The sequence below is a fragment of the Spermophilus citellus genome (genome assembly GCF_964194105.1).
Source record: "Spermophilus citellus genome assembly, chromosome: 7".
Lineage (NCBI taxonomy): Eukaryota > Metazoa > Chordata > Mammalia > Rodentia > Sciuridae > Spermophilus > Spermophilus citellus.
Window position 1 is genome coordinate 47,984,469 of NC_138188.1, and position 14,596 is coordinate 47,999,064.

General features: G+C 36.3%; 1 protein-coding gene across 3 annotated transcripts in view; it reads right to left on the reverse strand.

Annotated features, from left to right (window-relative positions):
- Window positions 1-14,596, reverse strand: part of RSRC1 (arginine and serine rich coiled-coil 1) — a 391,757-nt gene that overhangs the window by 56,512 nt on the left and 320,649 nt on the right. For all 3 annotated transcript variants that reach the window (XM_081301564.1, XM_081301562.1, XM_081301563.1), the window contains exon 7: window positions 13,741-13,809. In XM_081301564.1, coding sequence (XP_081157690.1) covers window positions 13,741-13,809 — 69 coding nt within the window. The remainder of the gene's footprint in view (window positions 1-13,740; window positions 13,810-14,596) is intronic.

Consider the following 14,596-nt stretch of genomic DNA (forward strand, 5'->3'; position numbering starts at 1 on the left):
CTCACCCCTCAGCCCTATCTAGAGTTCGTCTATTTTTCCCATGCTCCCCATCCCTACCCCACTATGAATCAACCTCCTTACAGCAGAAAAAATATTCAGCATTTAATTTTTTGGGATTGGTTAGCTTCACTTAGCATTATCTTCTCCAATGCCATTCATTTACCTGCAAATGGCATGATTTTATTCTCTTTTACTGCTGAGTAAAATTCCATTCTGTATATATGCCACTTCTTTTTTTATACATTCAACTACTAACGGGCATCTAAGTTGGTTCTGCAGTTTAGCTTTTGTGAATTGTGCTACTATAAACACTGATGCGGCTGTGTCCCTGTAGTATGTTGATTTTAAGTACTTTGGGTATTGATTGAGGAGTATAATAGCTGGGTCAAATGGTGGTTTCATTCCCAGATTTCCAAGGAATCTCCATACTGCTTTCCATATTGGCTGCACCAATTTGTAGTCCCACCAGCAATGTATGAGTGTATCTTTTCCTCCACATCCTTGCCAACACTTATTGTTGTTTGTCTTCATAATACCTGCCATTCTGACTGGAGTGAGATGATTATTAGAGTAGTTTTGATTTGCATTTTTCTAATTGCTAGAGATGATGAACATTTTTATTCATATATTTTTTGATTGATTGTATATCCTCTTCTGAGAAGTGTCTGTTCAAGGTTCTAGGTCCATTTATTGATTGGGTTATTTTTTATTTTTTATTTTTTGGTGTTTAGCTTTTTGAGTTCTTTATATACCCTAGAGATTAGTGCTCTATCTGATATATGAGGGGTAAAATTTTGCTCCCAGGATGTAGGCTCTCTGCTCACCTCACAGATTGTTTCTTTTGCTAAGAAGAAACTTTTTAGTTTGAATCCATCCCATTTATTGATTCTTGGTTTTAATTCTTGTGCTACTGGAGTCTTATTAAGGAAGATGGGGCTTAATCCCACATGATGGAGATTAGGGCCTACTTTTTCTTCTATTAGACACAGAATCTCTAGTTTAATTCCTAGGTCCTTGATCTACTTTTGAGTTTTGTGCATGGTGAGAGATAAGGGTTTAATTTCATTTTGTTCCATATGGATTTCCAGTTTTCCCCAGCACTATTTGTTGAAGAGGCTATCTTTTCTCCAATGCATGTTTTTGGCACCTTTGTCTAATATAAGATAATTGTAATTTTGTGGATTAGTCTCTGGGTCCTCTATTTTGTACCATTGGTCTACTAGTCTGTTTTGGTACCAATACAACGCTGTTTTTGTTACTATTTCTCTATAGTATAGTTTAAGGTCTGGTATAGTCATGCCACCTGTTTTACTCTTCCTGCTAAAGGATTGCAGTTGGAGTAATTTTTATTTTTTATTTTATCATTGATTTCCAATTTCATTCCATTATGATCTGATAAAATTAGCTATTCTGAGTCTCTTATTTTTCCAGATGAATTTCATGATTGCTTTTTCTATTTCTATGAGGAATGCCATTGGGATTTTGATCAGAATTGCATTAAATCTGTAGAGTGCTTTTGGTAATATGGTCATTTTGAAAATATTAATTCTGTCTATTCAAGAGCAATGTAGATCTTCTCCATCTTATAAGGTCTTCTTTGATTTCCTTTCTTTAGGGTCCTGTAGTTTTCATTGTATAGATCTTTCACCTCTTTCATTAAGTTGATTCCCAAGTATTTTTTTTTTTGAGGCTATTGTAAATGGGATAGTTTTCCTCATTTCCTTCTCAGAGGATTTGTCACTGATATACAGAAATGCTTTTGATTTATGGGTGTTGATTTTATATCCTGCTACTTTGCTGAATTCATTTACTAGTTCTAGAAGTTTTCTGGTGGAGCTTTTTGGCTCTTCTAGTTATAGAATCATATCGTAACAAGTAGTGCTAATTTAAGTTCTTCTTTTCCTCAGAAAATAGAAAAAGAGGGAGCACTTTCAAACTCATTCTATGAGGCCAATATCACCCTGATCCCAAAATCATGCAAAGACACATTAAAGAAAGAAAACTTTAGACCAATATTTCTAATGAACATAGATGCAAAAATCCTCAATAAAATTCTGGCAAATCGAATACAGAAACATATCGAAAAGATTGTGCACCACGATCAAGTGGGAATCATCCCAGGGATGCAAGGTTGGTTCAATAAATGTAATTCATCACATTAATAGACTCAAAGATAAGAATCATATGATCATCTCAACAGATACAGAAAAAGCATTTAACAAAATACAGCACCCTTTTATGTTCAAAACACTAGAAAAACTAGAGATAACAGGAACATATCTAAACATCGTAAAGGCTATCTACGCTAAGCCTCAGGCCAACATCATTCTAAATGGAGAAAAATTAAAGGCATTCCCTCTAAAAAACGGGAACAAGACAGGGATGCCCTCTTTCACCACTTCTATTTAACATAGTTCTTGAAACCCTGGCCAGAGCAATTAGACATACAAAAAGCAACTAAGAACAGAGCAGGGAGGAAGAGCAGGAAGAAAAGATTAACATTAAACAGAGACATGAGGTGGGAGGGAAAGGGAGAAAAAAGGGAAATTGCATGGAAATGGAGGGAGACCCTCATTGTTATACAAAATTACATATAAGAGGTTGTGAGGGGAATGGGATAATAAACAAGGAGGGAAATGATTTACAGTAGATGGGGTAGAGAGAGAAGATGGGAGGGGAGGGGAGGGGGGATAGTAGAGGATAGGAAAGGTAGCAGAATACAATAGTCACTAATACGGCAGTATGTAAAAATGTGGATGTGTAACTGATGCGATTCTGCAATCTGTATTTGGGGTAAAAATGGGAGTTCATAACCCACTTGATTCTAATGTATGAAATATGATATGTCAAGTGCTTTGTAATGTTGTGAACAACCAATAAAAAAAGAAATTAAACGAATATTCATTTTTTTTAATATTTATTTTTTAGTTCTCTGCGGACACAACATCTTTGTTGGTATGTGGTGCTGAGGATCGAACCCGGGCCGCACGCATGCCAGTCGAGCGCGCTACCGCTTGAGCCACATCCCCAGCCCCGAATATTCATTTTTAAGTGTTAAAGAATACAAGGGGCTTGGGTTGTAGTTCTGTGGTACAGCACTTGCCTAGCACATGTGAGGTACTGGGTTGAATCCTCAACACCACATAACAGTAAATAAACAAAATAAAGGTATTGCCTCCATCTATAACTAAAATACACACACACACACACACACAGACACACACACATATATAAAGAAAGAAAGAATATAAGAGTATCTTATATTTTTATACTAAAATATTAGGGATGCTATGAAGGTAAAAATAAGTAAAATTTCATGAAGGAAAAAAGTGTGGCAGAGTACTTTATAATAGGTATTACCTGCTAGGAACTATTTGAAGTGATTTACATATATTAACTCTGGTGAGTTGATAATTTCCATAGCTTCATTATACAAATAAAGAAATTGAGGCACAGTTTAAGAGTAAATAGTAGTGACAAACAAATTTAGAAAATTTGGCTCTTGAAAAATATTCTTAGTCACTATGCCAGTCTTCTTTAAAAATAACTGCATCTGAATCAAAGAGTAGGAGAGTACTCACTAATGAGTGTTCTTATGTCAGGATTATAGAATCAAGATAATGCTGCTTAACTGAGAAAAAAAACCCAGAAATTTTAAAGGTAAAATTGTACAGGTTTTAAAATTTGAGTTACTTAGAACTAACTTGAAAAATTATAAAGTGTATTCGTAGAAAGTAATTTTTTCTCAGAGGAATAGTATGATCAAACAGAGCTGCTTCTTTGCTAGTACTTAACTGCTGCCATAAGAACACAGAAAACTTGGTCAGTGAAATGAATTTCATCCTAATGTTGGAAAGAAAAAGAGGATAAAGAACTTAGAATTTCAATGAAGTCAATTCATCTAATTTTTTAAAAAAAGATGTCTTGTTTTCTTATAAACTTAGATCTAATTTAGTAATCTCCAAACATTTAATTCACAACTATGTATTGTCCTGTACTGTCTGCTACCACCTCCAGTTCCTTAGTCATGCCTGCCTAAGTTAAGTACAGGTTCCATAGAGCAAGAATGAGTCATGTCTTTCAGGTCAGCAAAGATATGTACTATGTAAGGTATACAAAACTGTGCTAAAATGAAAAAGACGATCAAAAACAGGGCAATAACCAATACCTTACAGAGCACATGAGACAGCCTTATTTTGCTGTTATCACAACTGTATCATAAGGTAAATGGGTTGTTATCCCTCATCTGCTTCCATGTGCATTTTCTTTCCACCAAGCCAAGATTGCAGGCCTGGGAGCCCCTGGCTGCACTTGGAGCGAGCGGGGGCTGCCTGCACTGAGCACCAGGGTTCATTGGGCTGCCCTGCCTCCCTGGGGGCACATGGTGTGTGCATTGAAGTGTATGTCAGCTTCCACATCTTTAATTTATGTTGGAAATATCGGGTTGAATGGAAAGCCTGCAGCTTCGAGTTGGTCTTAAATTAGAGAACAGAAAATATTTAAATTTAAGGAATACATGATAGTTGGCCACTAGAGGCCCAACAATAGTTAAATAAATGCCAGTACGTCTGCATTTCATGTACAAGAACATCTTAACTGAAAATAAGCAAAATGGGATCTAAACTGGCTTCCAGATTCACAAGAATATAGTTGAACATCAGTACTGAATCATTTTTGTTAAAAAAACAAAAACAAAAATCAAAAAACCTGAAGTTAAAAATAAACTAGTAAACATAAATAAATACATAAATAGATAAATAAACAAGCACATATTTCATTGAAGCATCAGAACTGAGGACAAATAGGTGCTGCTCCATAATATGACACAGATAGGAGGATATACAAGGTGGAAGTTAAAATATTTAGCAATCAGCTCTCATAGACATGGAACCAAAGGGACCATGCAGGACAAACAACTGCAGAGGGAAATAAGGCAGATGGTGGGATAAATGCCTGAGTGTTCTTGAGTGGTTTTTGACTAAAAGAACTGGAGGGAAAATATGTCATAAAGGGATGCAAACAAGCTAAGAAAATTAATCTGCTTGATTAATTTTCTTCTAAGAAGATAGTACTCTCACATAAGAGCTGATATACTAGAAGACTGCAGACATTAAAAAATACTACATTATGAAAGATGTGGAATTATTATACCTGATACATAGGAAACACTGATTTTTTTCTTTTTTAAAATATATTTTTAGTTGTAGATGGACACAATAGCTTTATTTATTTTTATGTGATACTGAGGATCGAACCCAGTACCTCACATATGTGAGGCAAGTGCTCTGCCACTGAGCCACAACCCCAGCCCTGGAAACACTAATTTTCTGAAGACATATTTTAAATCTTGCAATGGAATCACCTAATAAAGTCAAAGTTGGAGGTGGGGACATTCTGCTGGTACTTATATCTAAGAAAGCAATGCTGCATGACAAGGGGTAGCCAGTTCAGGACAAGAGCTAGAGAAGGCAATCTTTTAATCTCTGACCCTACACCAGCATGCCTGTGGAATAAACAGTGACTCCTGAATGACCCCATGTGCCTGTAACTTCTCCCTCTTAACTTCACTCTGACCTTTGTATAAAGAACCCCAGAAGAAACCCAGGATGCATAAGAATTCCAAGCATTCATCTTGTTCTCTGGGTGTTTGGTGTTAGGGAAAAGAAGGGACTGTAACAGTTCACACTCTGTGAGTGGCATGAACCAAAAGGCACCAAGAGGGGATGGGCAAGGTCTTAGGGAATGGGCCCTGAGAAATCAGATGCTTAGATCTGGTGAAGTCAGGAAGAAAAGAGGAAAAGAAGAGGGAGGGAGGGAGGAGGGAAGGAGGAAGAAAAGGAAGGAAAGAAGAAAGGAAGAAAGGAAGGAAAGAAAGGAGGGAGGGAAGAAGGGAGAGAGGAAGAAATTAAGGCTGATCTGTTTTACTTCTTGTCAATCAGTTGTGGCAAAGAGTTGATGAATTTCAACTTAAACAAATGAGACTTGGGTATTATCTAAGCCTTAATTTGGACTGCCTCTTGTCATGTTCACATTTCTACTGTCCACCATTTTCATGAATAATTTAGAATGGGCTGCCTAGCGCTTTTGGAAACAAAAATATTTGAAATAAAAAAATTAACAGATGGATGGAGCTATTTGAATAAACACAAGGGGGAAAAGAATTCAAAAGCTACTGTATTTATACCACAAATAAGAAATTCATATTAGAAAGAAGTTAAATGCAAGGAAAGACTATTATGTTATACACAGATTTAAAACAAACTTAGCACCCTTAAAAGCATACTAAATTATATAAAAATAGCATCAAGAAAACCTAAGCAGTTATGCTAAAGCATTCCATAATGGAGAAAGAAATCAAGAGGATTGATGTTGAGACAATTTTAATTATTTATTTTAAAAATGTAGTTAGAATATTTTCAAACATACACAAAGAAAATGAGAAAGCCAAACTCAAATATTAGATCAAAGAATAAGAAAGAAAACAGAACTCTAATATTATTTACTTTTCCTAAACTCTAATCTAGAATTAAAAAGAAAAGCATTTCCATTTAAAAATGAAAAGTATAAACCTCAACTTTAAATACTTAGTTTACTCCTTACTAAAAGGTATCCTTTATATAACTCAACTAAAGTAATCAGAGCAACTGGTTCAAGAAAGAGGGATGGCTCTTCACCAAACCTCAAGTGGTCTTCAATCAGTGGAAGTCAGCCGAGCTCCCCAGGACCACAAGGAGCACTCTAACCGGGCCTGACCACTCACAGGGTGGAAGGAGAATCAGGTGCCTGCAGTTGGTGAGTACTTGACTCCCATACTGGACACAATACTTGCAAACATAATTATGATATCGATTTAAGAATACTCAAAGGAAAGAACTGCATAAAAGAATGAATTTATATTTTGCTGTGCTAAAACAATAGTGTTTTTGAGATAACAGGGCCTGGATAAAAGGAGCCAGATAGACAGCATTTGTCTACATTTGAACAATGCTTTCAACCCTGTGCTGCATATCAGCATGCTGAGAAATCAAGAGATAAATTGTATAAATGATGTGACAGAGCAAATTACTAGTGGTTTTTAAATTGGAAATAAAGGATTATTATTCTTCTAAATACAGAAGTACATACACATACTGATATATCTCAAGTTTCAATTTGCAGCTACGCTAATTATATGAAATAAAATAAATGTAGCTCATACATTAATCACTTTCAGGAAAATGCTAATTTGATAACATTCAAGTATTCAGATAATCCATTAAAATCTTTTTAGAAGCAAACAGCAACAACAAATACTCTATCAAATGATTTACTTTTTCTTAAAAATAATAAGCAAAGGAAACCTCAAGAATGAAAAACATACCTTTCATCTTTTGAAATTAGTGCCGTGTAGGTTATTTAAGCAGTAGAATTTTTTCCCAACATTTGCAGTACTAATTTTCTTTTTTTCTTTGGGCAGGTGGTGTTGCACAGAAAAGTCAGCAAGTTCAGGTAAAAATAAATCCCCATTAGCAAATATTGGAGCACTTTGACCCTTCTGGTTTCATCTGCATGGCTGTCAATCCCCTGAACCACCACTTAGTAGGCAAGGTCTTGCCTTAGAGAAGGGACATGATGTCACTGGCTCATACTTTCAAGCAGATCACCTAAAATCCACTCTAAGCTCAAGGTGCCCCACTTAAGCATGGATTTAAAAGAATAAAGAGAAATTGGATCTTCATTTATTCATTCATTCCTGTAACAATTCAAGAAACTTGAGTTTCTATTCCATGTTAAACATGTGGGCACTAGGTCTTCTATAATCCTGGAATTTATACTCTAGTTAGGACAGCAGACTTAGATACTAATTAAAACAGCTATGAATATAGGGATATACTTCTTCGACTATTCTCAGGTACTAAATTAAGTTCTCAGGTACTGAATGTATATTACATACTAAGTACAAAGATGATGTGACTTGGTTAAAAAAGCTAAATTAAAGAGTACTTTTAAAAGAATCACAAGGTAATGTTCAAGTATGTGTAGTTACTTAAATTTTAACAAAGTACCTTCTTAAAAATACTTTGAATATAAAGGAGTAGAGATAATACCATGCATCTTATCTGACCATAATGGAATGAAACTGAAAATCAACGATAAAAGAAGGAAGGAAAAATCATGCATCACTTGGAGAATGAACAACAGGTTACTGAATGATCAATGGGTTATAGAAGACATCAAGGAGGAAATTAAAAAATTCTTAGAGATAAATGAAAACACAGACACAACATATCGGAATCTATGGGACACATTGAAAGCAGTTCTAAGAGGAAAATTCATTGCATGGAGTTCATTCCTTAAAAAAAGAAAAAACCAACAAATAAATGATCTCATACTTCATCTCAAAATCCTAGAAAAAGAAGAGCAAAATAACAGCAAAAGAGGTAGAAGGCAAGAAATAATTAAAATCAGAGCTGAAATTAATGAAATCAAAACAAAAGAAACAATTGAAAAAATTGATAAAACTAAAAGTTGGTTCTTTGAAAAAATAAATAAGATCGACAGACCCTTAGCCATGCTAACAAAGAAAAGAAGAGAGAGAACTCAAATTACTAGCATACAGGATGAAAAAGGCAATATCACAACAGATACTTCAGAAATACAGAAGATAATCATAAATTATTTTGAATCCTTATACTCCAATAAAATAGAAGATAGTGAAGGCATCGATAAATTTCTTAAGTCATATGATCTGCCCAGATTGAGACAGGAGGATATAGACAACCTAAACAGACCAATATCAATTGAGGAAATAGAAGAAACCATCAAAAGATTACCAACTAAGAAAAGCCCAGGACCAGACGGGTATACAGCAGAGTTTCACAAAACCTTTAAAGAGGAACTAATACCAATACTTTTCAAGCTATTTCAGGAAATAGAAAAAGAGGGAGAACTTCCAAGTTCATTCTACGAGGCCAACATCACACTGATTCCTAAACCAGACAAAGATACTTCAAAGAAAGAAAACTACAGACCTATATCTCTAATGAACCTAGATGCAAAAATCCTCAATAAAATTCTGGCGAATCGGATACAAAATCATATCAAAAAAATTGTACACCATGATCAAGTAGGATTCATCCCTGGGATGCAAGGCTGGTTCAATATACGGAAATCAATAAATGTTATCCACCACATCAATAGACTTAAAAATAAGAACCATATGATCATCTCGATAGATGCAGAAAAAGCATTCCAGAAACTACAGCATCCCTTTTTGTTCAAAACTCTCGAAAAAATAGGGATAACAGGAACATACCTCAACATTGTAAAAGCAATCTACGCTAAGCCCCAGGCTAGCATCATTCTGAATGGAGAAAAGTTGAAGGCATTCCCTCTAAAATCTGGAACAAGACAGGGATGCCCTCTCTCACCACTTCTGTTCAACATAGTTCTCGAAACACTGGCCAGAGCAATTAGACAGACGAAAGAAATTAAAGGCATAAAAATAGGAAAAGAAGAACTTAAATTATCACTATTTGCAGATGACATGATTCTATACCTAGCAGACCCAAAAGGGTCTACAAAGAAACTATTAGAGCTAATAAATGAATTCAGCAAAGTGGCAGGATATAAAATCAACACGCATAAATCAAAGGCATTCCTGTATATCAGCGACAAACCCTCTGAAATGGAAATGAGGACAACCACTCCATTCACAATATCCTCAAAAACAATAAAATACTTGGGAATCAACCTAACAAAAGAGGTAAAAGACTTATACAATGAAAACTACAGAACCCTAAAGAGAGAAATTGAAGAAGATCTTAGAAGATGGAAAAATATACCCTGTTCATGGATAGGCAGAACTAACATCATCAAAATGGCGATATTACCAAAAGTTCTCTATAGGTTTAATGCAATGCCAATCAAAATCCCAATGGCATTTCTTGTAGAAATAGAGAAAGCAATCATGAAATTCATATGGAAAAATAAAAGACCCAGAATAGCAAAAGCAATTCTAAGCAGGAAGTGTGAATCAGGTGGTATAGCGATACCAGACTTCAAACTATACTACAGAGCAATAGTAACAAAAACAGCATGGTATTGGTACCAAAACAGGCGGGTGGACCAATGGTACAGAATAGAGGACACAGAAACCAACCCACAAAACTACAACTTTCTCATATTTGAAAAAGGGGCTAAAAGCATGCAATGGAGGAAGGATAGCATCTTCAACAAATGGTGCTGGGAAAACTGGAAATCCATATGCAACAAAATGAAACTGAATCCCTTTCTCTCGCCATGCACAAAAGTTAACTCAAAATGGATCAAGGAGCTTGATATCAAACCAGAGACAAGGCATCTGATAGAAGAAAAAGTTGGCTACGACCTACACACTGTGGGGTCGGGCTCCAAATTCCTCAATAGGACACCCATTGCACAAGAATTAATATCTAGAATCAACAAATGGGACTTGCTCAAACTAAAAAGTTTTTTCTCAGCAAAAGAAACAATAAGAGAGGTAAATAGGGAGCCTACATCATGGGAACAAATCGTTACTCCTCACACTTCAGATAGAGTCCTAATATCCAGAGTATATAAAGAACTCAAAAAATTAGACAATAAGATAACAAATAACCCAATCAACAAATGGGCCAAGGACCTGAACAGACACTTCTCAGAGGAGGACATACAATCAATCAACAAGTACATGAAAAAATGCTCACCATCGCTAGCAGTCAGAGAAATGCAAATCAAAACCACCCTAAGATATCATCTCACTCCAGTAAGATTGGCAGCCATTATGAAGTCAAACAACAACAAGTGCTGGCGAGGATGTGGGGAAAAGGGTACACTTGTACATTGTTGGTGGGACTGCAAATTGGTGCAACCAATTTGGAAGGCAGTATGGAGATTTCTTGGAAAGCTGGGAATGGAACCACCATTTGATCCAGCTATTCCCCTTCTGGGTCTATTCCCTAAAGACCTAAAAATAGCATGCTACAGGGACACTGCTACATCGATGTTCATAGCAGTACAATTCACAATAGCAAGACTGTGGAAGCAACCTAGATGCCCTTCAATAGACGAATGGATAAAAAAAATGTGGCATTTATACACAATGGAGTATTACTCTGCATTAAGAAATGACAAAATTATAGAATTTTGAGGGAAATGGATGGCATTAGAGCAGATTATGCTAAGTGAAGCTAGCCAATCCCTAAAAAACAAATGCCAAATGTCTTCTTTGATATAAGGAGAGTAACTAAGAACAGAGTAGGGAAGAAGAGCATGAGAAGATGAATAACATTAAACAGGGATGAGAGGTGGGAGGGACAGGGAGAGAGAAGGGAAATTGCTTGGAAATGGAAGGAGACCCTTAGGGTTATACAAGATTACATACAGGAGGAAGTGAGGGGAAAGGGAAAAATAATACAAGGGGGAGAAATGAATTACAGTAGAGGGGGTAGAGAGAGAAGAGGGGAGGGGAGGGGAGGGGAGGGGGGATAGTAGAGGATAGGAAAGGCAGCTGAATACAACAGACATGAGTATGTCAATATGTAAATCAATGTAAGTGTAACTGATGTGACTCTGCAATCTGTATACGGGGCAAAAATGGGAGTTCATAACCCACTTGAATCAAAGTGTGAAATATGATATATCAAGAACTATGTAATGTTTTGAACAACCAATAAAAATTAAAAAAAATACTTTGAACTAATTTAATGAAAAAACTATTAAAATATCAATTGTCAACATATAAATGTAGGATTCTAAAGTATTTTAGAAAACTTCTTTCACTAGGACATTATACATTTTCATAATAATAAATTACCTAGAATTTTTGAAATCTGTGGTTACTATCAGTGCCCTTCTTTTTATAAAAACAGCATCAAGATGATTCTATGTAAGATATGCACTAAAGGGATGAGATTAGTAATACCGCAACATCTTTTTTCTTTTTTGGGTCCCGGGGATTGAACCTAGGAGCACTTAACCACTGAGCCACATCCTCAGCCTGCTTCTTTTAAAATTTGAGACAGGGTTTTGCTAAGTTGTTTAGGGCCTCACTAAATTGCTGAGGCTGGCTTTGAATGTGTGATCCTCCTGCCTCAACCTCCCAAAGCCGCTAGGATTATTATAGGTGTGTGCCACCATGCCCAGCCAAAAGTCGTAATTTTGGGTAATAAATAACACCCCCATTTTTAAGTTTACACCATCTGAGCCATTTCTGGGTTAACCTTGAGCTTGCAGTGGATTCTAGATGATCTTTTTGAAGGTTTAAGCCAATATCATCATGTCCCTTCTCTAAAGCAGGACCTTGCCCATTAAACTTGCAACATACTTTCACTGTTGGTTGATAGTAGTACTACTCTTGTGATCTGCAGTACCCTGGTGTTTTATAAGGGCCATTATGTTATTCATTAAGCACATGGATCAGAACAACCATAATGCAAAAGTACTTAAATCTGCTTAGATTACTCTGCATCTAGGATCATAGCCACTTGTCCTGCAGGCACACCATAAGTGTAGCTGAAACAGAATAGATTTCTTAGTAACAATGCCAATACATATGTTTTAAGAAGATAAAAGAAGAGAAATCTATTGAGGACTTTTGCCTTTGGAATTGGTTTCTTTTTTCAGTATGACATCAAATTAGTTGATCCTGGATAAAAGAATAAGCTGGGATTTATGGGGGTCAAATAAGGTAAGATCACCATACGCGTTTACTGTCTACAGGCCTAAATCCATTGCATAGTTGGAAGGCATCTACCTGTAGAGACCTGTCACTTAGCCTTCATGGTTCTGTATGGAGTGGCTTTGTGGACTCAAGATGAATGGAATTCTAAGCCTTCACAGGCCAACACTTCAGGTGCTCCTGGATTCTCAAGTGTCTAACCAGAATCTGAGCATGCACACTTCTTTCCTGGTTGTTTTGGTAAAACACATGTATTATTAAGGTAAAAATTCCAACTTTTAGACTTAGATAACAGCACTCAAAGCCAGCATTTTTTCATACATCAACTACCAGCCTTTAGATTCTCAAAAGCTCAGGGAAATAGTTTTTCTGCAAAAGTAGCATGATGGCTGGTCCAAGCACATCACTGCCCTAACTTACTGAGGAGGAGCTGCCTGGGGCTCACCCTGTAATGTGTAACAGTGTGTGTAGAGCCTCTGTGCTGAAGCCTCTGTGCTGAAGCCTCTGTGCTGCATCTACAACAATCACATACAGCAAACCAAAGTAGAGACAGAGTTGATTAGGCTTACTTACATAACACGTGGAGAGATGGCCCACATGTTATTGAGAGGAGAGAACATTTCTTAATTTGAACCATGGCTAATTTCATTTCAGATTTCATAACTCACTCTTAAAAGCATTCATAACCATTTCAGATTTCATAACTCACTCTTAAAAGCGTTTTAAAGAGTTATATTGATAAGGGCTTTTCTTCACTGCTAAATACTCCTGAAGATGTGGGTAAATTCAATTATTTCCATGACTGATTTGGATAATGTGTTGATTATAAAGATAAAAGTCAGAAGGAAAGAAAACAATATCGGCTCTACTGTGTTAATTTTACATCCTCTAAGTTCTATCATTGGATGCATAAAGGCAGTCTTATGCCAGCAAAGAGCAGTGTCCAAGGCGGAGAAGGTACTTACAGGTAAGGCCCATGCAGGGCACAGGCACAGGCTCTGCAGGGCCAGAACCATGCCATACAGGGACCCCTCAGGGAAAGCAATGAAATGGGCCTTTACCTCCCTCCTTTCTTCTCTTTGCTTCTTCCTCGTTTCTTTCTTTGGCTTTCAATGCTTCATCAGCTTTTGCTGTACCAAAAACAAAGAAATTTCTGCATTTATTTTGTGTATATTATTTATTATACATTTTTAATTTAATTATTAATCATGCATGAAAATACTGAGAAAAGGAAATAGGAATTTGTTAATTATTTCTGTGAGGTGGTCAGAAGACACATGGCAGCTAAATATCTAAAATACATCTGTACATTTTTTATGCAGAATAAATATCCAGAATACTTATTTAGAATCTTCGAAGCTTAGTTCAAGATAATCTCTGTACAAAAAATAAAGTGAGTATAAGCACAGGCTAGGCAAAGGCCTAGGAATGGGAAGACTGCTGGTCACCATGAGTCATCTGACTTGTGCCAGACATCTGCTGTCAACTTTGGAGGAAGTCGTAAACCACAGTTTGCATTTTAAATATAAGCAGCTTGCACTGTCTGTGGAGTGGTATCAAATCAGCCAGCATATTCTTCCTCATTGCACATCAAGCAGAGGTTCTTTAGTCTTGTATGACAGTATTTGGTAGGAAGATTCTCTCCCTCTAGAAGCCTCTTCCCTTATTACTTAATCATCTACTAGTTGCTCGACTGCAGGGTTTTCAAACACTTTACTACAGATGTTAAAGAAGATTAAAAATATACAGCACAGTAACAAGGGACTATCAATATACTCTGTAAATTAATTAAATTTCTGTTCTAGCACATCATTTATTCCAAAGCATTAATGTCTCAAAGGAGCGATTCTCCTTTATTGCTGTCTCACTGCCTGATGAGTGAACTAAGTGAAAATAAGTCTCTAATAGCATTATACT